At 39.9% G+C, this 23,991-nt stretch overlaps 1 protein-coding gene across 1 annotated transcript; it reads right to left on the bottom strand.

Annotated features, from left to right (window-relative positions):
- Window positions 1-2,112: 2,112 nt before the first annotated feature.
- Window positions 2,113-23,362, bottom strand: OVCH2 (ovochymase 2). The gene is given in 27 exon segments (XM_027674202.1): window positions 2,113-2,200; window positions 2,613-2,785; window positions 3,088-3,125; window positions 3,128-3,238; window positions 3,538-3,733; window positions 4,289-4,304; window positions 4,306-4,341; window positions 4,587-4,726; window positions 4,728-4,774; window positions 5,400-5,480; window positions 5,895-6,020; window positions 6,803-6,896; window positions 7,294-7,424; window positions 8,226-8,241; window positions 8,243-8,425; window positions 8,852-8,957; window positions 9,068-9,087; window positions 9,089-9,159; window positions 10,550-10,573; window positions 12,061-12,256; window positions 12,799-12,897; window positions 12,899-12,951; window positions 13,328-13,423; window positions 13,651-13,823; window positions 18,633-18,759; window positions 19,378-19,554; window positions 23,245-23,362. Coding segments are annotated over 27 exon segments (2,736 nt in total).
- Window positions 23,363-23,991: the final 629 nt, after the last annotated feature.

Below are 23,991 nucleotides of genomic sequence, written 5' to 3' on the forward strand. Positions count from 1 at the left end.
GTGTTCATGTTCAGCAACAGAAACAGCGAAGCAGGAGCTCTGGTCCAGAGGCCTGGTTTGCCACACTCTTTCCTATAAAATAGCAAAGAAATAGCAATGCAACCTTAAAAGCTATTGGTGCAATGGTCACAGATACAGTTGGCATGTTTCTTTTCCATGCACAAACATCCTCCCTCAAGGCTGCAATAGGTACAGCCCTAACTAAAGGCCATTATGGCTGGGCCATCGTTTCAGGCAAAGACTGTGTTACAGTCCCAGTACTATTCCTAATGCTCCTTTAATTTTTGTTGATTATTTTCTTTTCTGACAAAGGCAGGGCTTTGGTCTGTATAAAATAAAACTTTTTTTTCCTCCTCTTCAAAGCACCAAGCCTAATCCTTTCCTCTTGTTAACTTGTCTTACACAAACATAACACCCACAGTTCATCTGGTGTTACTGTTAAATTCACTCTTTTGAAAGTATACAAAGAACCAGGACTAGTCACTTCAGATGAAGAAATAACACTATTTCTGTGCACCCAATGTATGACAATAAATGGCAGCTTACAGTAGACTAAAAAGATGCAACAAACAAAAGCCAAACTAGACTACTTGTAAAACCATAGTAGGAGAAACACAGAAGGTCAACATGAAGCAGTCAAGCAAAAAGTAAGTACCCTAACAAGCAAATCAAATACCAGTATTTTAAGACAGCATGCTGAATAGATGAAAGGAATTTTCATGAGAGATATCTATTTATCAGCATATAACCACTGCATTCATTATCAGCACAGCTGACGCCACCTGTAGATCTCCCTTCACCTTTTTATTTTTCTGAACACATCTATTTGAAATCCTTGTGTTAAATTAATAAACAGATAAAAACTTTACAGGTATTTTAGGTCACCTTGTTCCTATTAAGCAAAACAGAATAGCAACTAGGTGATTATACAAATCTGCTCCCAACATAAAGTGACACAGCCAGTAATGGAAACTTCCACTATAACTAAACATTAAGAGACTTCCATAAAAAGAAATTACAAAGGATATTTTCCCTCCATTGCCCTTCAATGATCTCTTCAGAGAGCCTATCAAAGGTAGAACAAGCATACTCTATCAATAATTAATACAGCTGTGAATCTGAATCACTTAATCTGAATTTGCTTGTAGTCCTTCCACTATGAAGTATTTTCATGGCTTCACAGAAAACTCATTCTCAATATTTTGTGGGGTTTTGCCTCAAACTTTACACTGAGAGAAGAAAGTGGTCAATATGTTTACCTTACTCATTTGGGAATAAAGGCAGAGATTATTTTTTCCCCAGCTACAAAATAAAATTATAGCTTTAAAAAAAAAAAAACAAACAAAAAACCAAACCAAACCAAAAACAAACAAAAAAATCTCCCAGAAGTTCTAAACTGATATAATCAAAAGTGTAGGATTACTGGCATCAAATGCTTGTATGGGAAACAACCCTCTAAAGATTTTTGCCATTAATATCAACAGAAACAAAATGAGGTATCTTACTTTCTAGTTGTTATCTGGACCATTGAGTCAAAGGAGGACTGTACTTGTGCTTTCAGTACTATCCTACTGATCTAGTTTCTAAACACTGAGGCTGTGACCAGAACAGTCTGCAAAGCTACTTGGAGCCTGTCATCCTGTGGACATTTAAAAAACTGCTATTTATAGGTTAATGCTTTGCAGTGTGTGGATTACACAGTACCTCTGTAATTATATGTCTGGATTAATTAGGATAGCTGTCAGTTCTTGCATAGTGCCAAAGGCCCTTGGCCTGTAACACCTGCCTTTTCAAACACTCCTATCTGTTTAAACAACATGCAATTCATTAAAACAGAGACTGTATTAAAAATATCCTGCAGTATTTTTATAATCTTCAGTACCACATTCAAGGACAAGCTTGGCCCATGTGGTTTGTTTTCCCTCTCCTTCCTTCTAAGACAGATTACCAGTGTCAGAAGCCTGCAAGTCACTTGTGTCTCTCCTAATACACTTGTGTAAAGCCAAAGTCTCAGTTCAGGTAAATCAGCAGTAAATTCACCAGGGTAAGTATCAGCTATTTTGGAATCTCTTCATCAATTATGAAACTACATGATCTCACCAAATTTTGGTTTCAGTTACATTTTGTGCTTTGGAAGTGTTTTACAATGGGATCCATCAGAACCGGTTTTTTGACAGTCACACCATGAAAACGGGGAGATCTGAAAAAAAGAAGAAAAATAAATCAGGGTAAACTTTGCAAAGATTGTCAACAGAGGCAGGCTGTAAACTTGTCAAAGTGGACTCAGCTGCCATCACGTGTCAGTTCATGCCTCCCTACACCCACCCAACCCTGAGAAATGAAGTAAGGAAAACATTCATCCATGCAAGAAGAGGGGTATAGGTAGAGAGGGGAATAATAATAATCCTGCAGAAATAAGATTTTCAGAAGTTACTACTGATTTAGATTTGTCTGTTTCTGGGCATTCAGCTAGGGATAGTTTAAACAGCCAAGATCTCAGGAACTGCTAGACACCCAAATATAAAAATGGCACCTTGGAAAAGACCTCGAATTAAACATGTAGCAATAGCAAAAAGATTAATTTAATTGTGGTGTCTCTTTTTTTTTCATACATATCACTACTATTAACATTCTTCTTGATCCAGTCAAGAAAAAACCCAGCATTTGTGTATACTCCTGGGTAGTTCTTCCTTCCACATCCAAAGCCCAGGTTGGTAATTCCGTGAGCAGCATAAAATCCCGAGTTGTCTTCTGAAGGACAAACTAATGGGCCACCAGAATCACTCTGCATGAGGACAAAGGAACCTTCTTATGAACTTCTGGTTTTAAAATATCAGTTCAGCTAGGAGAGGTCCCAGCTGCTTCCATGCTTGGGGGGTTCTGTTCTTAAAAGGCAGAGAAAGAAACAACCTTTGTTCAAGGGAAGTTACTGTTTTTTGCAATATGAGTAATTAAAATTCTGCTACTAAGGAGTCTTCTGCTGTAAATCACCACAGCCTGTTTGCAAGAAAACAGCTTTGTGAGGTTTTACACTTCCCTTTCCAGAGCCCATCTGGCCATACCCCAAAGCTGATGTGTGTTGCTTACTGTGCATGAGTCCTTACCTTCTTCCAGAGGGAATCCACACAGATCATCCTCTGGGTCACCTTACTGGGAAGGTTTATGTAATAGCTCTGACATGTATCAACCACATGGATGGGAACTTCCAGCTGCTGCAGTTTTTTCCCTTTTTCTCTGTCTTGAAGTCATACACATGCCAGAAACCAGTAGAGGCATGAATTAGTGATTCCAGAAAGAAGCTTCACTCCTGCTCTTTTCAGATGGTCTCAATCTAAATCATCTGACTTCCCTCTTCCCACCTATTTCCCTGCATGTCTAGCTGAGTTTACACCAGTGAAAACTTTTTAACATGTATGTTCTCCGGAAACTAATGTATAGGCAGAATGAATGTTCCAACACAGAACACAATATTTAAAACACAGCCACAACATGATGTTTAAAACACAGTCAACCTTTGAAAAGGTAAAGACTGCATACCTGCTTCATGTGCACCCCACCCTGTGACCACGCACATCTTTGAGGGCTGGACTTGCTTCTCCTTGGCAGGGAGGCACGTGCGGTGCACGTAGTGGTTGAATTCCAAGGGCTCAGCTAGTTGCAGTGAGGCAATATCAGAGTCCATAGTGGCCTCATTAAAACTTGGATGTATGATAAGCTGCTTGACTGACCTTTTCTAGGAAAGCAAAGTTTTTGGGATGACTTCGGAATTTGAGTCTTTAAGCAATTTTGTTTTATGAATTTCCAGACCATATGCAAGATGCCTCACAAGGAGGACGCATTTAAAAGCAGCTGCTGAAGCCACCAGGTTTCTTACATTAGCAAGTCAAGATTATGCATCCGTGACACGGAACAGGGAACATGCCAGAAACTCCATCCAACAAGTTTAGGAAGAAGGTCTTGGAAAAACATTTGTCCAGTGTGAGTGAAGTGGCAAGTTGTGCCCCAATTATTTCTGTCTTACTGACAGTCACTAGTGAATATACAGACAATACTCCTCTCACTCCCACATCCTCCAGGATACTGAGCTTTAGAGCTCATTACTGGTGAAGTCACAGATGTGTTGATACAATTCATTGATATGCAAAGAAGCTGTTGTGTAAATGCAGATTAACGTCACCATGCAAGCTCTTAGATTGCTGCATCATCAACAATCTGAGAGATGCATTTACATTAAAACCAATTTTGCAAGATAGATTTATATTTTATTACTAAGCAGAACACATAGTACCTGTCTGTACTCTTGCTCCTGTTACCACTATCCATAAATCTCTGTATAGTTCCCTAAGGGGAAAAAAAAAAGTTCATTGTCAGGCTGATAGAACATCATTCTTGAAACCTGTGAGTCTTAAAACCTACTGAGTTCCTAGAACGTGTGTGGAGCAAAAGAATCCAGTACCAGTGTGAGCTGTAGGGAGCTGGTGACCATAACTGCTCCAGCCACCCCAGACAGAACCACTGTCACTGGACAGAGACACATCATGCAATTACAGACATTCCCAGGGAAGGGTTCATCCCAGTGTACTTACTTGGAATCAAGGCAGTTGGCAGCTGTGACAACCCATTCTTTGGCAAGAACTGTTCCTCCACAGATAGGCTCATCTGAAATTTGTACACTGACCTGCCAAGGCCATGAGTGTGGTACAGCTTCTTCACCTCCAATCATCCTTGCTGAAGATGAGCCTGGGCTGATTTGAAGGCATTCCACAAATATCATCTGAAACAGAAAGAAAGCACTGATGTTTCAAGAAGTCTTTAGAGCTTAAGATTTGGAGAAGGAAAGAACATTCCATTTAAGGATTACCCCATAGCTTTTCAAGCCTCCGCTCCCCACCCTTTTTTGCTAAATCTTCCAACCTCCCTCATTACAAAGGATCCAAATGTTTAGAACTAGCAGGAGGAGGTGGTCTTAGCAAAAAAAGAGCTGCACCAAGATGAAAGCTACTACTTCAAAAGTTTTAGCCTCAAACCTACAATGAGCACGGACTCATTCCATTTTCCATAAAGTGCTGGAGGGGAAAAAGGGAAGCTCTAAAATGCTGGCTATTATTTTCAATTACCCTGTAGTCTTTGCAATTATTTTCACCAAAGGAAGGAGGTGTAAAATGACATACAAGCTAAATTGTCATTGCATTGCTGTACATGATTTAACAAGATGAAGGAAAAAAGAAAAATTAGGTTCTGCTAAAGCCAAAGCATGTGTTACTGTTCATATTTTTATTTCCTTAAAATATCTTAATGAAGGAATCTGGGATAACAGCAATCATTAAATAATTGTAGAATTTATAGTCCAAAAGTTACTCTCTATCCCCATGAAGAAAATATAACTCGGCTTGGCTTACCTCTTGTAACCTGTATTTCTTCTTCAGTCATATCCATATTTCCAGACTCTTCTTCACTAGTTGAATTTAATGTATCTAAATCTAGCAAACAAGAATGGCAAATGTGTTAGTAGGCTGTCTTGAGTCATATTTGTATTATAAAATCGCTTTTATTTCCTTAATTTTTTGGGGAATAAAGGTGGAGAGATTAGAAGGAATAAATTTCTGGTTTAGGGATCTGTGCTACTACATCCTCACATAGGATGAAATGCCATTTAAAATGCACCAAAATACTCTTACACAAATAAATCTCTCAGATTTTGCGTAGATTCACTGTTTCTTCACCATTCAGTAGGCCTCAGTTTAATGCCTCAATAGGTTCACAATATTTTTTTTTCCACTGAAACAATTTGCTAGAGGAGAATCTCCTTGAGCAAAATAATTCTGAATAGCTGATTTACTGAAGAGCCCTTTGTGCTGCCCCAGAGGGGCATTTTCCCAAGTTACTTGTGTTACCTGCTACATGAACAAAAGAGGCTGTGGCTCTGAATCCTCCAAAGGTCTCTGTTTCATCAGAGTGAAAGACAACCAGCATCACAGTAGAGGACCTTGGGACAGGTGCCAGTAGGGTAAATCCACAAGCTTGGCTAAAGATGAGAAAGCAAAGACTCACTTTGCAGATTAACAGGTACTTTTTAATCATTCTCTCCTTCAACAGCAGGTATGCAATATTCTGTGTATTCCAGCTCTCACACAGGAGGGTAAAAAATGACCATATACAGGAGATAAGGAGACTGAGGCTGAAGGATTGTTCTATCATTACTGATATCCTGTCCTTGCTCAGTAATGACCTCATCAGCACATCTCTGGCAGGATTTCACAACAGTCTATTGCAGCACCCACACCCACAGGTTGCCATTACACGTGAAACACACCAATTATCTGATTTCCCCTTATCACTGTTTCAGAAGTAGTCTCTGCTAGTGCCAATCTAAGTACCAGGTTCAAGCAAGTGCTGAAATCAGCACAGATTGGGACAGGCCTTCCTCTCATTCAGTGTAAGCCAGGTGGCAGGAACACTGCTCTGGAGTAAAGAACAGCAGATTTCTTGGGTGTTTTCCGTGTCTGATCATCACTATAAAACCAAATTATTGTGTTATGTCCTTTTCTTCATTTAAATGAATTCAGAGCTGCATTTCATACAGAATTTAAACACACAAAAGCGATTCTGTTCTATGTGGTTTTGTCTCTGTAAGTGGAACAGAGGCAGCAATACCTGCAAGTACTTTTCAAGGTACTGAAACTAGTACCTATAACATCACCTGACACTCTACAGGTGAACTTGATTTTAGATTGGACAGTAGGGCTAGTGAAAGTCATAAAAGAAACAGGTCATCCCCAAAATTAAGAATCAAAAGTCAAACCCATTTCCTCCTCTTTTCCCACATCTTCATACACAGCCACTGCATTATAGGAGCAATTTTCACTCGCTTCTCCTTCAAAGGACTGGTAGGTAAGCTTTAAATAAAAAATGAAAAACTGAGCCTTGTTTTTGAAAGTCACATAGAAAAAATTCAAAGATCTGTAACAGGGTCATTAGTATTCTGAATGATTCTTGTAAGGTTTGCTTTCTGTGACATTCAGACCTCCCATAGGTGATACATAATACATTACATGTTCTAGAAGAATCTGTCATGATAAAAATCAAACCCAGGAAACCCTATTTTACTACAATCTATAGGACAAATCAAAACCTCTCTGTCTTTTGGGATTGAAAGTGATTTCTCTTAACTGCATCCAGCAGCATTATTCAAGCTCATGTTGCTTGATCTTCCTTGTCCTTAAGCTGAAGATTTCTTGTTAAACCAATGGTGCCACTTCCACCCCATAGACATAAAAAGGTTTCATGTAATACCTTGATTCCATGGTCCTCTGGTGCATAAATAATCCATTGACAGTCTGCCATGTTGCTGTAGTGTTCTGGGTAGTGTGTACTCTGTAAGACTCTTTTTTCAAAAAGGACAGCTGGGGGCTCACAGCCAGAATCTGAAAGTCCAGGAAAACAAAAATGGAAGCACTGTGACTTCTTATTAAATAATTCACAAAAAAAAAAAATCCAGAAAAACTCTTGTGATGCTTTTTCACAGCTGAGGAAGAGAACAGGACAAGAGCAGGTCTGAAGAATATTTGCCAACTTTGTTTGGAGAGGAAAGCGGAGACAAACAGAAACAGAGGATGTGTCTTTCTGATGGGCTGTGCAGTGGCAAAGCCCTCAGAGGGGATTCCTCCCCACACTCTGCCCTCGCACTCTACAAAGGAAAGAACCAGCTGGAAAAGCTGCAGAAATGGGAACAACATAACTTAAGACCCAGCAGGTGGCCCTAGGGCCCGCTCCCCAGGGATGGTGAACTGCTCTGCACAGCATAACCAAAAGCAATTCTCTATGACATGAATTTTAGCATCAACTGCCTCCCTCAGGGCCCCTCCATGAAAGCCCAGGACTAGCAAAGCAGCTTTCATCTGGAAATTCTGCTCCTTTGATTAATCTCATTAATTGAGTTTTAAAAACATTCTGGAAGCAGAGAAGGAAATGATATCTTATATAAAGTGGGTGGAGCAGATGCAGAGTTGAAGGAGGACTTCTCTCAACAGCATCTATCCTATCTTGTTCTGGCATCCTAGTTTTTCCCACAATGTCACATGGCAGCCTAGCCACACTTACCTTGTTCATTACTTCATCCACATAGGAATACCACAGGAGCTTCCTCTGATTTATTTTCTCCTGATTTTCATTGTCAGATCACCGCCCAAGAGTGCAGACAGGTGTATTACTAAACTTAGACTTACCAGGAAGAATATCTGGGTGTAAGAGCTTTGTAGGTCATGGAAAAACCGGTTCCATAATCCTCACTGTCAGAAACAAATTTCAGCCTCATACTATTGGAGCCAAACAAAATTGCTAATGGAGGATCTCCTTTACAGAATTTCCCTGAAATATAATATTAGAGAATCATCACTGTTTAAAGTCTTTAGTCACTTGAGAAAACCTGCATATACCATTTCTAGTACTTAGCTATAAAAATTTTATGAAGGAGAGGAAATTGCCTATTCATTCATCTATTTTCCCTATTAAACCATTAGCCCAAGTAGATTCACACTATTAAAAATTGAAAATCATTGACACTAGAAAGTCATATGCTGACACGTTTCCTTACCAGGCATTTTCCAATCTCTTCTCTCCCCACACTCTTGATCTTTTACTTTAGATGCTATGTCACAACACATTAATCATGAAAATGCAAGTAAAACAACCAACCTCCATGTCCTCATTGGGTGCCCTTGCTGTTGGAATTAAAGAGTACTGTGACATGTTATAGATCTTAAAGGTCTTTTCCAACCAGAATGATTCTATGATTATTTCAAAGAATAAAGGGACAACAACTCACCCACAAGATTGCCATCTTTTAATAGACTGATAAAGAACCATAGTCACAAAATGTTTCTGGCTCTATATCAAAGTGGGAAAACTGAAGCCATATGTAATTTCCTTCTGGCACAAATAGAGTCCATATACACAATCTGGAATAACAAATTAGTTCCTTTTCTCAAAAATACAACAAAAAAACCCCCAGAACCTACCCTGGTATGGGGAATAGTTTCTGGGGAAAGGCTGTGTTTTGTCTACTTGCTGGTGGTTTTCATAGAACTGTTTGGGACTTAGCAGGAAAATGTGATTCCCCTTCCCTGTCACGGAGTTTGCTATCCTGAACGCTACAAAATGCTGTTTTGGAGAGTTAAAACAAAATAGAAGGAATCAGGTTTAAGACATCTGTCATCATCTGTTCCACCAAAAAGATCAAACACCTGGAGAATATTGTGAGACTCAAGATTGCTCAGCTGTACTTTGTTTCTCCTGGCAGACTGATAATAGGTCTTCTCTCCTTTATTTGGAATTATATAAGTCAGTGTTAAAACACATAATTTGGGAGCAAAAATGAAGCCCTGCCAATGGGCCATCGTTTTATTGTAAAAATGGCAGTGCTTGCTTTCTACCTTAACAAAACTATTTTTTATGTGAAGATTTCAGTACAAATTATTTTCAGGGAGGAAAAATGCAAACTTCAGGACATAACAAAAGTGTTCATGGCAGCCCATTTGTAACAGTGTCCTTAGTTATGTTACAACAGGAGACTTTTGCAACAGTACAATATGCTGACACTATAATAGAAGAAGCAGAAGCTTTTCTCTCCGACCAAGTGTCGCTAGAAATGCAATTAATTACAAAAATCATCTCCTCTTGCCTTTCCTTCTCTTTGCAAGGTAACACCAGAAAAGCAACATTTGTCAGCAACTATGTGTAAGAAAACAAATTTAAGGACTCAAGTACTTATAAGATTATCTTACCTGCAGCATCCTAGAAAGCCCAGTAAAAAATTTCAAAAAGACACAAACAGCACTTAAATACCCAGTTCTCCCTGGCCACAGCAAGTCTACACAGACTGGCCACGTGCCCAAGTGTGTTTATCGTTTGAGAAGTCTCACTGTAGATTACTAAAATTAAAAGTTTTAAGATCTAGTTCAAAAGAGTTGTTTCTAGTATTTTTATGTGAACTTGTACCTAGATGAACAGTGTCCAAGAACAACATTAACAGGGCAGGCAACATAAGCCTTCAGTTTTAAAACATGTTACATCTGGGGATGGCTTTTATGGGTTTTTTTTTGGTGTTAGGTTTTATTCTCAGAAATAGACAAGTAGATTCATCACAGACTGTGCAAAAGCACTACTAATTCACCACATACTTTCTATTTAGAATGTACATTTTTATACAGTATCAAAATCACTAAGTTTCATGCATTGCTAGAGGTTCTATTGTACATTTTCCCCATTAATTTTATTTGAATTTCAATAAAAATATGGCCTTATATATAGCTGTTTTAAAGACAATTCATTTTTTCAAGTCAGCAATGCATAAACACAACCCTCCAAATGTAATTTTGTTTTACAGAAGCAGAAGGAAAAAGTATCTACTTAAAGTATACCTTTAAAAGTGCTTTGATGAGTCGAAGATTCTTTACATTTCTTCCTTTGTAAATTATACATCTGACTATTTTAGGGGTCTTTTTATGCTCTAACACAGATAGAAGATACTGAAAAAACCCACTGTACTCGCCTGTGGAGCTTCTCATTTTCAGATCTAATAAGGGGAGGATAGGGAAGGGGGTGGAAAAAGAAGAATAAATTACTGTAGTTTCATATCCGCAATATAGGCTTTACTTTTATCTGTGTGAAACAGCAATTTTATACAACTAATACTGAGGCAAATTCTAGTGCTTCCTGGGAACATCCAGTACCTACAATAAACTAGGGCTTAGAACCAAAACAAAATTGCAAGTTCAGGCAATGCTGACTTTGGAACAAACAATTTTGGAGTGGCCACTGCTAGAATTAACCACACATTGACAGGCCACTGCTCAGCCTGAGGAGCACAGCACTCGCTTTCTACACACGTGCTGAGTAAATACCTGAAATACATTTCAGGGAAGAGCAGCAGGATCCAACTGGCACCGTCACATCAAGGATATGGAGACATTCAGCCTGGCAACAACTGCAGTTCACATCTTTCACACCACTGAGACAGTACAAAGGGGTGAGCAAGCAAACCCTAGTGCAGTGCAACTGAGGATTGTGTTTTCTTTCCCTATCGAATCACTTCTGCTGCTCACTGGAGCCAACACATTTTAATTACTGCAATAGCTAATCCTATTATTTTTTCCTCATAATAAAATGAATCAGCTAGTAAATATTTAAAAGAAGACCCTATCTCTCTTTTCTAAATTGAAACCCCAAACATTTTTTAGAAACTAAACCCTTTTCATTTTTCTCTGACATTGTGTTCATTTTTCGAATCACAAGTTGGAGATGTTTTCTAATACGGAATTTTATTTTTCCCCTCTCATTTTTTTTTTATTCTTATTGACTAGCTAAACCTCTTAAATAACCCTCCCTCAGTTTTTCAGTTCTCTGTGGAAGATTTAACACAATCTCCAATACCTTTTAACAAAAATAGCCCACAGTGGAAGAAAATATTAATTCAGTTTCTTAATACACTCAGTAAAATTCACCCCTGTCATTTCTGTCTCCAACTCCACGGCTTTGGAAGTAATGGCTAATTGTGACACTGTTCCCATGATAGGGGGCACACTTGGCCTTTTGGGCAGAGTAAACAAAGAAACTTTTGAGCATGACTTGACCCCATGTTGTCAAATGTCTGATCCAACATGTTCTAGCCAAGAAAAATGACAAGTGACTTCAAAGAAGTGCATATGGAATCTCAGACACTTTCAACTGGTGAACTTCCACTTTAAAAAAAATAATCAAAAAAAAAGGCTAACAGGCTAGCTGGATAAAAGGACCATTCTTAAAGTTAAAAAAAAAAAGGGTCCAAGTAGGGAGCAAAGTATAGCAGAAGGGTAGCAAACATTTACAATGCTTTCAATTTGGTTTTGGCAACTGCTAATCAGTATCATACATTTAAAGGGATTGTGAAATGCTACAGTGTTTTGCCAGGAAACAATGGGAAAAATTTAAGTGCTACATCCTGAAAAGACAAAAGTAAATAAAATGTCACGGGACAGAGGAGTTGTCACAAGTGAAAGACACATTACTGTGGATACTTAACACCAACACTCATGTTCTCTTGAATCCAGGAAAGCACTGCACTGAGGCCTGTGAATATTCCAGGACAAAAGGGGGCCTCCTGAGTCTCCCTGCAAGAGAAACCCAAACAAGCCAAAGCTCGTGACCCACATCTTACAGAAGTACCACTGAGGAGCCTTAAGAAGTTTATTGAGCTTTCTTTTGTGCCACAGTAACAAACCTGCAACATATACAGTTATTTTACATACTCATTTTAAAAGGAGCTGTAAATACACACAGCTTTTTTCATTATGTTTAGTCGGGATTGTCAAGAGGGGAAAAGACAGATTAATTCCCTCATGAGCGTATCTGTGTCGTGGTTGAGCATGTAAAAAGGAGTGAGAAAAAAAATCACTTAACCTTTATCTCACTTCCTTTCCTTCCTGCAATCCAAGGCAATACTTTCGGCTTTCAATCTCAGGATCTTTGCAACCTTAATTAACTTATCAAGTGTTCTGAGGTTAGAAAGCCCTAAGCATCATTGCACTTGGGATGCATTGCAAAATTGCTCTCAAGAACCTGTCATACAACTCATACAGTAATTAAAATGGGATCATGTCATTAAGTTCATTGCCCCACACAGAACTTTTGAAAGAAATCATATATCAAAATAAATACACTCCAAATCTCACAGTTTACATTGTATTTATTTACTTTGGCACGCAGAGCCTTCAGCTTCTGAGAAACACTCCTGAAAGGCACACAAGGCTCTGTTCAATTGACCTGGCAGGCATCTTTTCCTCCATCTGGAAATCCAGCACAGATTACAGTGTCACCTTGGATGCGTTTCTTTAAAGTTGATAATGCTCTTGAACACTCTTTTGCTGTTCAGGATTGGTAGATCAACTTCATACGAGACATGAGGGAGGAGTCCATCTGAAATACACAAAAAATGTTCATAAGAAGTGCTGAAAGGTGAACTTGGTGTCACTGCTAATACACCACAAAAATTAGTTGGAGACTTGCCCCAAGATATTTTACGGTTACAAGCATTTTTTTGTATATAAGCAGTTTTACTTGAATAAATTCCAACATGTTTCAAAATTGAAATTCAAATCTACCCTTTGTAGTGACCAATTTTGAGGTAATTCACAGGTAGGCATAGAAGCAAAGACCTCATTTTGAGATTACAGTTCTTTAGACCAGTTGATAGTTTCTTCTGGTCTGGCTCTGACCTGTGCAATCAAGGTTTTAGCTTCACAAATAAGACACTGAAAAACCTGAATGTCACAGAACAGTGTGAGTGACTTACTTCCATCTAAACAGCCCCAGCCACAAGCAGTGCAGGCATATCCTGCTTCAAACTTTTCACCTGGATGAGGAAGACATGCTGGCAAAACTGTTGTACCTGCCACATGTGGATGTGGATTTTATTGGTAAGTATTTGAAAGGACATTAACAAAAAGCTTCCTTTATAAGTTTTCAGGTTTGGGGTTTTTTTTTTAAACCAAAAATTTTTGTTATTTTTGTGGAATCTGAAAAATTAGTCTGATATTGACAATTTATCCTCTGCATGCAAAGAGCAATAGCTTTTTCTTCATGGGAGAAAAAGATCATAGATAATTATGGTCTTACTGAAGTTGAAGGCTCCATCCAGCTTCAGAAGGGGAATGTCATAGTTCATGGGCCTTCTGGGGTCAAAGTTTGGATGCTTAATGACAGATTTAACAGGCAGTGTCTGCTCGCCATTCTCCCCGAGCCTCAAATTATGCTCTCCTGCAGTGACAAACAAGTCCTGGAGTAGGTTCCTGTAGAAAAGAAGAATTACAGTTCAGCTACACAATCTTCAAAATGAAAGGCAAAAATATAGTTGTTTTTAGACAGAGAGATTATTACTTCTGATACCTGATGATCAGAATCTTCCAGAAGAGTTGCTCTGTTTGTGTGGCTTTGAGGTGTTTTTACAGGGGGTCAAGGGCTGGTGGGAGGGGAACACAGGCTGCTTTGGGTCCACTGAGGTGGTTTAATTCTTGCTAGAAAAGTTGCTTTGTGTTGCTGCTCCTATCTGAGGTGGAAGGAAAGTGGAAAATGTGTTAACCTACTAACAACGTGAAGTTTAAGAGAAAAGGGAACAAGGAGTGAAGGACAGAGGGTGAGGAGGATAAAATAAGCAGCAAATGTTGGTTAGTAATTAATCTGTTAGAAGATTGGTAGAAAATATAAGATTTAAATGGGATTGGGTTCTGTTGGGTTTGGTTGTGGGTTGGTTTTGGGGTTCTTTTTAATTGCAATGAGCTGTGCTTTCAAAGGTCACTGATCACATCCTAACAGTTTGCAGGGTCATTGCTGGAAAACTGGAAAACCGGAAAACCTATTAGCTCAATAAAATTAATGATTTCATATTTTAAACAAGATATAAATATAATGTATTATATTTATGAATCTAATAGTTCTTAACTGAATGTAGACTTAGTTTTGATATGGATTGAATGTATTTATGTTTGTATAGTTGTGCAGGAATTTTGATTTTCCAACAAACTTATTTTTCACGAATTTTAACTATTATAATTCCAGTGACTATTTTAACTACTGTAATTCCAGTGACTCAGTTTGAATTACACCTGAATTTGATGTAACAAAAGAATCAAGCCTAATTCTGAAGATAAGCCCATTATTGCCTACCATTTCCCCAAAATGAAAGACAACATTAAGATGCACATAAAAGATCCTGAATGGCGCAAACACAAAACTCCCTTCAATTTTAATATGCTTAAAAAAAACACCACCACCACCCACATACACACTGAGAGAGGGGAGCTTTGCATTCACTTTTTTCAGCCAGAGCCTTTGTGTTACTCCAAAGATCAATGGATAGAAAAGCTGAGGGAACTACCTCAAGATTCTCAATTCCTAGAACCACAACGTGAAATAACTTCAGCTCTCAACCACGTTTTTCCCTCTCCCACTGTAGAAATAAAGTCACATCTCAGAGAAGAAAAATGTGATGCCTTCAGTTGGGATTCATGTACTTTTTTAGACCAGCAGAGGTCACTGATAAATTCACTTGACTTGCAAAAGACAAACCATATAATTTCATCTCAACATTCCCACATGAATCCTAATTAGTCTTCTAGTTTAGGGTTATAGCTAGGTTTGGGTAAACATTGCAAAAAAGGTGTGCAAACTAAAATTTTGCAGTAACAACATTCACCATGCTATCAATTCATTTTTCAGAAAGATTCATATCCATGATTTTTCACTCAAGCATTTTTTGGGGAGCAAAATGTTTGTCTGAAAACTAAGCAAATAAATATTTGTGAAAAGGGCAGAAACAAAAGTTTTAAGTCAATGCCATTTTGAACTTATTTAATTTCATCTGCTAGTAAAAATGGTGCTGACAATTGATTGTTTCCATACCGAGGACAAACAAACAGTTGAAAATAAGGCAGATGTTTCACAAGTGATCCAAAACAACTGATGCATGTTCTCACAGTGCTTGCAGGTTCATGATAGCTTTAAACCAGCCCAAGTTCAGGCTGCTCCCAAAGAGGGCAGTTGTGCCCCAACTCCCATGGAAGTGTCTGTTACAATTCTTTTCCAAGCTTTGTGACAACCTCCTGTCTAGTTCTGGTTAATAAACATGTCTCAGCCAAATGTTCTGCAATATTAAAGCATCATTTATCACACTCTGGGGATTTTGAAGTCCCTTTTGAGTGTGAAATCCCTGAAAGAGCAAAGTATCTTTATAAGACTTTTAGCAGCACAGCACAATTTAAAATATACAGTCACCTAATAACTCAGTAGTTCAAATAGGAAAGTTGCTACCACCCCTGCACAACTTAGGTCTGCTCCACATCCTCCCAGGTTTTAGATCAGATTCCCCTGGATGCAGACTGCTTTCTGAGACTTCATGCCTTTAACATTTCCTCCCTCTCTCCCGCTGTGTTCCCGTTACAGCCCACCCCAAAACTGAGTGTTCTTGCCTCAGAGACACATTTAGTTATGTTTTATTACTTCCAATTAACTCAAGTATGGACTCAGAGGGAGCAGTAAAACTGAAAGGTTGCCTTTTGATAATGCTTTTTACTTCAACTTGCTCCATCCTCCTAAATTCTTCAGTTGACCCGTCAGGGCACAGAACAACGTGCACAATAACAAGAATGTTCAAAAGAGCACTTGGTGGAATAAGAACCCACAGAAACCCCCCCAAGATGCTGTTTCCCAGAACATTTGGTCTTTAATTCAGGATTTTGGGTACACATCAAGATCTGCTTGAGTCTCCTGTGCAAAAAGAAAAGGAGTGCAATTTTAGTGGAAAATCCACTAAGCTCTTTTTCATCCTGCAAAGCGCAGTAATTGCTGTATGAGCCAAAAGCAAGCAGCAACCAAGAACTAAAGGAAACAACACCTGCTGGCCTTTTCCCATTTTTCACTAAAGCTCCATTTTTCCTGCTTCGAGAGCTCACCAATATATAAGAATTATAGATACAGGCTCAGTTACTGACATCTATGATGAGTAATGTTACGACGTACATTTTCCTTTTGTAACTAAGTCTTCTCCTGGACAGAGATTTTACCTTTCAAAGTAAACAAGACCAAAAACAAACAAGATGAATAATGTCAACAAATGCAAAGATACTGCAGGCTATGAAGAGCACAGTGGATTAAGATATCAGCCAAAGCTTCCCTTGGATAGAGTCCAGCCTTATATCTATGGCATAACTGATTAATTGGGAAAGGACAAATGAAGGAAGAGAAAGGGAACAAAATTGTGCTTAGCTCAAGTATTTGGCCTGAAAATGCTCAAAATGCTTCATAAGGAAAGATCAATACTGACATTTTTCAGATACAGAAGATCTGGCATATGGATTAAACAAATCAGCAACAGTCAGAAGCAAGCTGGTCACTTAGTTCCCAAATGTATAGCATCCTCTTGGGAATGTTTTGTTGCTAGTGAAACACATAGTCTGAATACCACAGTGGTAGCTCCTCAATGTAGATAAAAAATAGAGGAACACTAAAGCATCCATTTTGTGTAACTGCACTATTTTATACATATTAGCAATCACTGCAGGTATCCAGACCCTGTATTTAGCACCCTCTATCCAGAATAGCAAAGGTGGAAATTCAATGAGCCTGAGCCCATGAGGAATTGTACGACAGAGGAGCTATGACGAGCAAAAATGGTGTGAGCTCCTGGCTCTCTTCACTCGGATATCAAGAGAAGTTTCTTCACCCAGAGGGTGGCTGGGCAGTGGAACAGGCTCCCAGTGGGAGTGGTCACAGCACCAAGCCTGATGGAGCTCAAGGTGTGAGCCACTGGAGAAACAGGCTGCCAGCTGTCCTGCACAGAGTCCATCCATCCATCCATCCATCCATCCATCCATCCCTCCTTCAATCTTCCCCCCACTGTCAGAACTGAGCACACGGAGATGTCTAAGGATGCCTCCCACAGCTCATTGTTGCAGGACAAGCACTCCAACTAATAAGCACATTTTTGTCTCATACCATGTTCTGACAAGGACAGTTGAAATGATGCTGGTGAGACCTGGCACGATTTGGCTGAACAAACATTCACCAAGCAGGCTTTGGAGACCAAGAGACTGAATTGTTTTTCACAAGAATGTAATTTCTTCTCTCAGCATGCCCAACGATAAAGAATAGAATGCTTTCCAGTGTAACTAGGTAAGTCACTTGAAAAAAAATATACACCTATTAAGATGTATTATTTGAACTCCTCACCATCCTTTTGATAGGATATCATTCTGATGTTGACCAGCTTGTAGGAAAAAAATTTCAGCTCACCTAAAGAAGCATCAGCTCGCACTTTGCTCACTGTCTCTCTCACATTTGGGCCTAATACTAGGTAAAAATAACTGGACATGTTAGATTTTCCATGTCTAAACAACCCTTCTGATTAAGCATTTCTGTGATGGCTTTAACATTTTATCATGAAACACCAACATCAAATACAATTGACACTACAGTCCTAAACTTTATCCCCTCTCCAGCTTCAGGTAGGTACTCGTGCCCCTGATTACAGACTCTCTTCCAACAAGGGTCAAAACATCATAACAGAGCAAGTTATACAAGACTAATTTGACTGCTGCAAAGCAGATACTCATAATAATTACATCAAATCAACCGCACATCTCTTATTATGTTGATGCCTAACAGACACATAGCTCAAAATAAATCAAAGAAATTACTTGATTCTTGGAGAGCACAGTGAATATATTTTAACATCTGATTTTAATGTGCAAAAGATTTACAGTATTACAGTGCTTGCAGAATATGTTCAAAATACACAAATATGCCACCTCAGGCAAGCAGCAGCGAGAGGAATTCTTGCAGGATTTTCCAGAAACATACTGAAGGTAAAAATGTATTATATCAGCCTGGCACTGCTGTCAGTATAGTGACTGCACTTCACATCACATCAAGAGCTGGACATGAAAGGAGAGCACTCCAGGTAACTCCACGCATCGTTGCACAGCCTGTTTCACGGCGGGTACCGCTGCCTTACAGGGACATGGAACTGAGCCCAAACAGTAGGGAGAGGTGAATGATTTGTCAAACTGGCTTATAAGTCCAGGAGGAGGAAGTTCAAAAGTAACCCGTGTATTTTCTCTTGATCAGCCAAAAGAGACCAGCTTCCACTCTTACAGGAGACTGGCACATAACCACGGTTGGTTTGCTCTCGGCCAGGCTTGTATCCATGGCTAAAGCACTTATTTTCAGGACCTGGGAGAAAACGCAATCAGAGAGCAGGCTCACAGTCCCCAGCTACTGGTTTAGACTGAGAGATCAACCCAGAAACGAGGGGAGAACAGTGACAAAGCAGCATGCTCATAAAGCTAACTTGTACTGTGTCAGAACTGTTGAAAGGTGGATTTAAAAATTTTAGGGGGAGCTTTCCGGGATGAAGTCTGGGGAGTGGGTTCGGGTTTGTGAAAGATTGCAAGATATACAGTCCCCACTTTTGCGCGTGGAAAAGAGAGAGAACAAGAGAGACTGAAACTGTAACGAAGTTAAAATCAGAACTATGTCTCCTGACACTACCAGAGTAATGTGGGAAGCACAAGCAAAGTCGGCCCAAGCACAGAAAACAAGTCAGTCTGGAGAGACGGGGAGAGCCAAGCCAAACAGAATTACTGAACGATGATGGGATATCCCCTTTATTTTTAATTAAAATACAGCCAATAGTAGGATCCATCGCATTCACATTTACGCTTCTGGCTGCCCCCCAGCAATCTTGGTTGCTCTGTCTCAACTCTGCCATGAGGTGGCAGAGCAGCACCATTTCTGCCGCGGAGGTGGGTGATCTACATCCTGTAATTTGGTGTTGCCTGGTGTATAAACCTGCAGCCACGCAAGCAGCTGTAGAAATCAAAATCAATCGCTTTCCCTCTGTACATTTTGCAAGACAAAATTCGTTCAAATACGGCGACATATCTAAAGTAATATCAAATAGTTCACGATCATTAACAGACTGTGTAGAAACGAATTTCAATCTGTTTTCACAGATTGTAGCGAAGGCTTCAGGAAAAATGAGAAAACTGCAAAGTTATCTAATCATAATGAGGAACCACGTGATGAGTAACAGTGACATGTAGTCAGCACAGATCTTGCTGCAGGGCTTTTGTGTGGCTTTGCCAGTTTTTCGTCTCATTCTCAATGCTGAAGATACCAGGGACAGTTATTTGCAAACCCTTTCTACCCCACAGCAAACCTAAGTAGGATTCATCCTAATACAAATAGATGCACTGATCCCAAGTCATCTGGGTTTAAGCTTTATGTAGCTTAGAATCCTCAAGCTGAATTAATATTCCTATTTTTTCACTTCCATAACTAACCCCTTGCTTGCAAGCAGCTTGTACCAATGCAATCACCTGCAATATCTGCTGCCACAAGGGACTTACAGCTTAGGTACTACCAGCAATGGAATATTAGTTCTTTCCTTTAGGGAAAATGGGTTGTACTTCAGTAAATATCACACAGTAGAATGAAAGAAGGGAAGTAGAAAACTTTTCTCTTGAAATTGAGGGGATTCCCTGTCTCTGCAACGGTTGATGTAGCCATAAATACCCAGCAGGAAATGAGAACTCTGCCTTACAAAATATTCAGTACTTAGAGTGTGCAAACACAACTGAAGTCTTTGGAGAAATAATTGTGACAGGGTGAAGAGACAGAAAGAGTAAAAGCAAAAAAAGCTAAAAAATGGAGATACTAAAAAAAAACAAACAAACTTTTTTATATGTATGTAATATGATCATGCTGCGAAGTAGAGACATGGATGTACAGCCATCTCATCACACATCTGTTTTGGAAGGGATAAATTACAACTGTCTCAGCAGTATTTGGCAAAGTTGACAGAGATTAAGGGTTTAGGTTACTACTATCAGGCCTGCAATGACAGGCCAGAGCAAGCTCCCAGCAGCACATTGCAACAAAACAACAACAGAAGAGCCTTAAAAGCTCAAGAAAATTCATTTAAAGGAGTTCCCAGGGCCTATGTGAAACCTCAACAGGTGGAACACTGAACTGTGCCCCTGGTCAGTTCCCTTGCAGCAATTCAGTCAAGAACTGGAGGTCTTTAAGGAGCATCAGAGAATGCTACAGAAACCATGTTATTCTCAAAGTCAGGGAGGGGCTTTTGCCTTTCATCTGCAGATGTCAGATATTCACACAATGAGCAGGAGTTGAAGCTGCTGAATTCTTTACAAAACAACTGCAATACAGTCCACCTACACTAAGCAGGCAAGTTTTAATGCCAGCCCTCTTTCTTTGAGGCAGTTATTTCTGGCACTGGGAGATTGGGCACTACATTTACTCACGGCTCAAAGACGTGTAAATTCAACCAATGCAGACTTAGTGTTACATTAAAATGAACAAGCTTTATTCTCAAGTTGATATAAACAGGAGACAGAACTAAACCACCTACAAATTCTGTTCATGCCTAAGACTTCATTGCCATGGGGTTTGGCCACAGAGTTATGAGCAGCACTGTGCTGATCACGCAAGATCTTTGGCCAGTTCTGAAAAAAAAAAAAAAAGCCAAAAAAACCAACCACACAACAAAGTAGACAGCAAATACTAACTCCCTACAGAAAAAAACAGCTGAAACACACTGAATAGCAGCGTTTCTTTCACAACTTTGTTCACAATGCAACCCTTTTTATATAGAAAAGTGCCATGTCAAGCCCTCAGAACGCTGCAGTTCACAAATACTGCAGAATGCTGTAGTTTTGTGCCACTCTGTGCTAGTCTATATTGAATTAGCACACATCACTTGCTGCACTGTTCCTTGCTCTAATGCAATATGTATGGGGTTGCATCACTAATTCATGAATTAGGAACTCTCTACCTTCTCTAGAGCAACAGTCAGGGGTAAACTCTAGTTTTTGATATCTTTTCGTGTAAAAAAAAGCCTCAATATATAAACCTTGAGTGGTACATTTGCGTATGGACAGATGGATGGAAGGAAATGGGGTAGGAAGGATAAATCTGCAGCCAACTTCAGTGAGGCACATCTTTACTTCCAGACTAATCTACCAAAAAAAGAAAAGAACCCAAAGCAACCAAAGAAAGGAAAAAAAACCCCAAACCAAAACAACAAAAAAAGTGCAAAAAACCCAAACCAAACACTCCCCCCCTCAAAAAACAAACAAACAAAAAAAAAAACCCACCCTAGTATTTCTACCTGCAACATTAGAGGTACCCCTGTGGGCTTGGTATAGTTTTTGGAATACTGAACTGTTCCTAGGTGGCAAGAAAGCAAACTGAAAGGTTCCTGCAACTTCAGACCCTCTCTCAACTTGCAGGAAGGATGCCAGATTTAGGACTATGAAGAGTTAATAATTCAAGTAGTCTCCAATATTGTCATTGTTACAGGCAGGAAAGAATCATGCAAGAAAGGAGTGATTACTTAATAGGTGTGTTACAATGTGAGTCACTTTTCAAACACCAGACAGAGTTTAACACTGCAGTGCCCCAAAGCCCATCCTGTGGACTGGGATTCAGCACTGAGCACAAGAAACTTCTGGTTACAGCCTGATTTTCTGTGCTTTCACAGCCTTTGTCACTTGGGAGCTGTGTCCAGCCAAGGTTCTCCTACTGCCTAGATTAAATTAAAAACAAAGTTGACACACATAAAGCAACTGTCTACAAAAGTGGAGAAACCTGGACAACAGAATTTGGGTGCACTTTGCCTTAGAACTTCCTAAACCAGACATTTTATTTTCTTTTTAGTTACACTCATTCATTCCTCATTCTGAAATACCTGGTTCATGGTGCAAAATTCTATTATTAAATGATACAAATAGGTTTTGCTTACATTGCACAAGTGGTCACTGCAAAGGACAGAATAGCAGAATGGCTAAAATAATTAAAAACAAGCAAAAAAAACCCCAAAATGAATTCAGAACCTCTGAACTGCCACTCTTCTGTTGCACATTTTACACATGTTTCTGACCATTTGGACATCAGAAACTTCAATATGTAAAAATTCATTTGAGGAGCTATAGAGGAGTTATGAGAAGTCCAGCTGAGGTTGATAGCCTTGACTTTTTGGCCAAAAAACTGAGGCCAGAGGAAGCTCCATTTTGCCATAGCTTGATTACTATTGGCACCAAAATGTCCCAGCAAGCACTGCAGCCTCCATTAGTGTAAAGTTCTCCACTATAGAGAGCTTGTGATTCTTGAAGTATAAAAATGCCGCTTTTAGAATTAGTTTGTTGGTTATCAAATCATCTGCTGCTGTGTAGCTTTAATTGGCCAACCTCAAATGTCATCTGAGCTGGGTTGTTTGCTTGTTTAGACATTTCTCCCTTTCAGGAAAATTCTCTTTACTCAGAACAACTCTCTTTCCCAACGAAGTGTTAAGAGTAATTTTGCACAAGAATAATAGAACGGCTTGGATTGGAAGGGACTTAAAGATCATCCAGTTCTACTAAGCCCTCTGCTATGGGTATGGACACCCCCCACCAGACCAGGTTGCTCAAAGGCTCATCCAGCCTGACCTTGAATCATTGGAAATAGTTGGCTTAGCCATCCAAAGCACCCTTGGTGCAATATCTGTTTCAACAGAAGACTCACTTTGCCCTTTCAGTTGCACTCCTGCAGTTGGAATCAACAGGAGCAGAATCAGGCCTGGCCTGTTTGCCAAGTTCCACCCCGAGAGGCTTTAGGCTGCAGAGTTTGCTGTGGAAACCCTGGCAGACTCCTAACAACAGGGAGACGTTGCAGGAACACGAGCGTCGCGGAGCCGGCGTTCGGAATTTCCCACATTCCCCATTTCCACACGCAGAGCGTTCGGAGCCGTGTCAGCAGTGACAGGGTGCGGCATTGCCGTGTCACAGGAGAGATAAACAGGTGTGTGGAACCAGAGATTAGAGAGCTCTGTCTCGGGGCATCCCAGCACCGTGACATGGCACGGCGCAGAGTCAGACAGCGGGCGAGCAGCAGCTGCCACAGCAGCCCATGTTGCACGGCCCAATTGAGTTTTCAGAAACAGAGCAGGCAGTAATTACCATCAACACGCTCTCTGTCTGTTCATCACTGCTCACCCAAAGGTCTGCGTGCGACAACAGCCCATTGTACCAGCCCTGCTGTCAAACCTCCTCTTTTGGCTTGCTCTCCCCTATTCAAATGGGGTTGTCACTCCATCAACACACTGAAGCAACAGCATCTGCAGCATCGTTATTAACACCCTACCAGCGCTTTTGGCCACTGCTCAGCTGTGCATTCAAGCTGGCTTTAAAAACTAACTCCACAACACAGCTCCTACAGAGTTGTAGAAAAAGTAAAGCTAAAATTATCCCCCCCCCCCCCCCAATGTGTGCAGCTACAAGCTTCCAGGTTGTTTTCATTAACTGGCAGGAGGAAAGTGCCTTTCGTGGAATGCGACTGAACCTACTGGTCTACTTTCACCTTTCCACTTATTGCTCCCTGCTCAAGCACGTGCAGAGGGTATTT

Source organism: Neopelma chrysocephalum, unplaced genomic scaffold (assembly GCF_003984885.1).
Source record: "Neopelma chrysocephalum unplaced genomic scaffold, ASM398488v2 Primary Assembly neopelma1_24, whole genome shotgun sequence".
Taxonomy (NCBI): Eukaryota; Metazoa; Chordata; class Aves; order Passeriformes; family Pipridae; genus Neopelma; species Neopelma chrysocephalum.